Source organism: Amphiprion ocellaris, chromosome 2, assembly GCF_022539595.1.
Source record: "Amphiprion ocellaris isolate individual 3 ecotype Okinawa chromosome 2, ASM2253959v1, whole genome shotgun sequence".
NCBI classification, from domain to species: Eukaryota; Metazoa; Chordata; class Actinopteri; family Pomacentridae; genus Amphiprion; species Amphiprion ocellaris.
This window is the reverse complement of record NC_072767.1, coordinates 20048767-20051925: the sequence shown is the minus strand read 5'-3', so window position 1 is coordinate 20051925 and position 3159 is coordinate 20048767. Positions and strand designations below refer to the sequence as shown.

Sequence of the window (3159 nt, the reverse complement as noted above, 5' to 3'; positions counted from 1 at the left end):
TTACGCCTTATTTATCCCTTTTTGCTCATTTATTTTGCACATTTTTTTCTTAAAATTTTCAGATGTAATGCAAATTCATTTATGTCTCCCCGAAAACTGTGTAAATATTCTGTATTTGCACTAAATTCAAGGATTTGCCTGGTGCCACCTTTCGTATAATAGACGGATCCATTTTTACCCAAGTGTTTTTAAAAGTTCAAATATATTTATTTTTGTTGCCAGTCTTCGGTAGTAATTGATATTTAATTCAAAGGTAATTTTCAATAGATTTTAAGCTGCAAAACAGGTAAAATTAAAATGTAATATGGTTTGGTGTTGCCGTGAAATTATAAACATATTTCCCTGTGTTACACCTCCAGAATTAAAATTATTATAAAACTCGTGTTATAATAAATTAAATGAAACATAAAAAAGAAGTTTAAAAAACAATAGTCTAGTTTTTTTTCTAACGTTGCATACAAATGAATGGCAATAATCACATTATTAAACCTGAAAAGAGATCATATTAACACAAAAAGACACCTTTGATTTTATAGAGATTCTTATTGTATCCAAATTGTACAGCGTTCAGTTGTCATAATTAAATGTCCTCTTCTTTGTTTTGTTTTTTCAAATACCTGTCCAGCGTAAGAAATCACAATTATAAAACTTTCATTAAATCCAGTATGAAATCATTTTAAAATGTTAATAATGAAAAAGTGATTTTAATTATTTCTTAGATTTATTTACAAATAAATTCAGCTTACAACACAATATAGCTACATAGAATTACATATATTTGTTGTTCTTCTTTTTTTAATTATAAACAGTCTAGTTTTCAGAGTTTTTCGTGTCTTGTATGAAAAGGAAGCTGAAATTGTGTCCAGTTGAGCTCCCGATACAAAAAAGAAAATGTAAAATAATTATCACAGATTTCAAACGGGAACAAATGAAAAAAAGAAAGAAAGACAGGTAAAAGTCAAACAGGTAAAATCATTCTCTTTTTACAAATATTTACAAATGTTACCTGTACAGAAATATCTTCTTTTTCTCTCTTTTTTTTCTCTGTTTCAACAGTCTTTACATGGCTTTACAGTCCAGTGCTGCCTATTGATTTGTGCTCTTCACACTTCCCGGTAATAATGTCTCTATAGAAAAATAACAGTCTGTTTTCTCTGGGCTTGGAGTCACTGTGAAGGCCATTTGGACACCGCCGACACCGTCGCTGAGGGTAAAACGTGTCCAGAAATAATATTTGAAGGAACACTGAGGATGGGAGCGATAGCGGCTGAGGTCCGGGTCAGAGACAGGGACTGTGCGCTCAGCAGGGCCGACTGAACGGTCACCGGAGGCCGCAGGAAAGCCTGAGCGGCCCCCGGTGAGGACGAGGAGGCGCTGGAGACCCCGATGATGTTCTCTATACTGAAAGACGGTCTGTTTGAAGGCTCGGATTTGATCATGGACGCCGTGCTCAGACTGTTGAGCTGCAGTTGGAGGCTCGGACTGAGCTGAGAGTTGAACGCTTTTCTGTTCAGCTCCGCCGAGGGCAGCAGCGGGACGCCCGGGGGCAGCATGGGACCTACAGGGGGGATGTACGGGTACTGTAAAGCCGCCGGATGGGAATACGCAGCCGGGTGAATCCCGTAGTGTCTCCCGTAGGGACCCCCGAGGCTGTACGCCCCGAAACTTTGCATCATGAGCGCAGTCTGGTCCCTGAGCATGTCCGGCTGAACCCTCTTGAACCTTTTCCTCCGCCTGAGGAAGCTGCCGTTGTCGAACATGTCCTCCGACGCGGGGTCCAGGGTCCAGTAGTTGCCCTTGCCGGGGTTGCCAGGCTCCCGGGGGATTTTTACGAAGCAGTCGTTGAGCGACAAGTTGTGGCGGATGGAGTTTTGCCACGCCGGGAACTTCTCCCGGTAATATGGGAACCGGCTGCTGATGAACTCGCAGATCCCGCTGAGGGTGAGCTTTTTCTGCGGGCTCTGGAGGATGGCCATGGTGATGAGGGCGATGTACGAGTAAGGCGGCTTTACCAGGCTGCTTTTGGGCTTCTGGATCGAACCTCCCGACGCTGCGCTCTGGTCGTGACCCTCTCCCTTCCCGGTGCCCGTCTCTCCCTCCCCGGAGCTCTCACAGCACGGGCTCCCTCCGCCGGACCTCATCTCCTCCTTCTCCACCTCGATCTCGTCTTCCACCTCATCGTCGCCCGTTTCTCCTCGGAGGTCATGCAGGATGCCCACCCCCGGGCTGTCGCAGTCGCTGTCCCTCTCCATGCCCTCCTCGTCTCCCTCACCCACCACGTCGATATCCACGTCCTCCGCCGTGAGCACAGTTTGGCCGGACATGTCGCTGGCTCGTTCGCTGCCTCCAGACAGGGTCATCTCACGGCTTACTTACACTTTTTCAGAAAAAGTCTAGCGGAGCCAAAACCACCGAGCAGCCGGGTGTTTGTGGTGGAGGTGAGACCGGCGCGGTCAGAGCGCACACACGGCGAGGGTCTGCTGGGCGTCTGGACGTCCTTGTCAAGAGATCAGATGTCTCCCAGAATCTAAATGCGATCGAACCGGCAGCCAGCCAGTCCAGCCGATGAGGAACTTCAACTTCTGCAAATATTTCCCCGCTCGGTAAGTGAGCAGGCCAGGAAAAGCGGCGCGTCTTGCCTCGAAGTTGTTTGGAGATAAGCGCGACTTTTGCGCTCCGACGTCCCTTCTCGACGCGTATATTTCCTAGACCGGTGATATTTGGAGAGCCAAGTCGAGATGACACATGCTGCTTTTAAAGGCCAGAGCTTTTAACAGGACTGTCTGATAGATTACTTTTCTCAGTATAAGATATACTATCAGCGCTGGACACGTGGTTTGGTGACGACAGACGCCCCCTCTCCTCCCTCCACCCTCCTCTCCTCTCTGTTAAACCATGCAAACTGGAGTTGTTTCATGGATTTGTCAACAATGGGACATCAGCAGTGCTGCTTTCCGCTGATTTCTGTGTTCGTCCGTCATAGACCATTTAACGGTGGCAGAGGGAGGAGGAGGAGGAGGGGGAGAGAAAATTGGCCTCCGTGATTGAAAGATCTGATGCGCAATAATGTGGCTGCGTATAAAAACAATCCAAACCTTTAACTTTGCTAATGCGAACTCTGCTGACAGCTGCAGAATGAAAACGACGACAGCTAAGTTA

General features: G+C 46.4%; 1 protein-coding gene across 1 annotated transcript; it reads right to left on the bottom strand.

The window, feature by feature from the left end:
* Positions 1 to 417: 417 nt before the first annotated feature.
* Positions 418 to 2792, bottom strand: foxd3 (forkhead box D3). Its single transcript, XM_023280530.3, has one exon. It carries the CDS (start codon positions 2358 to 2360, stop codon positions 1167 to 1169), a length of 1194 nt encoding a protein of 397 aa, XP_023136298.1. The 5' UTR covers positions 2361 to 2792; the 3' UTR covers positions 418 to 1166.
* Positions 2793 to 3159: the final 367 nt, after the last annotated feature.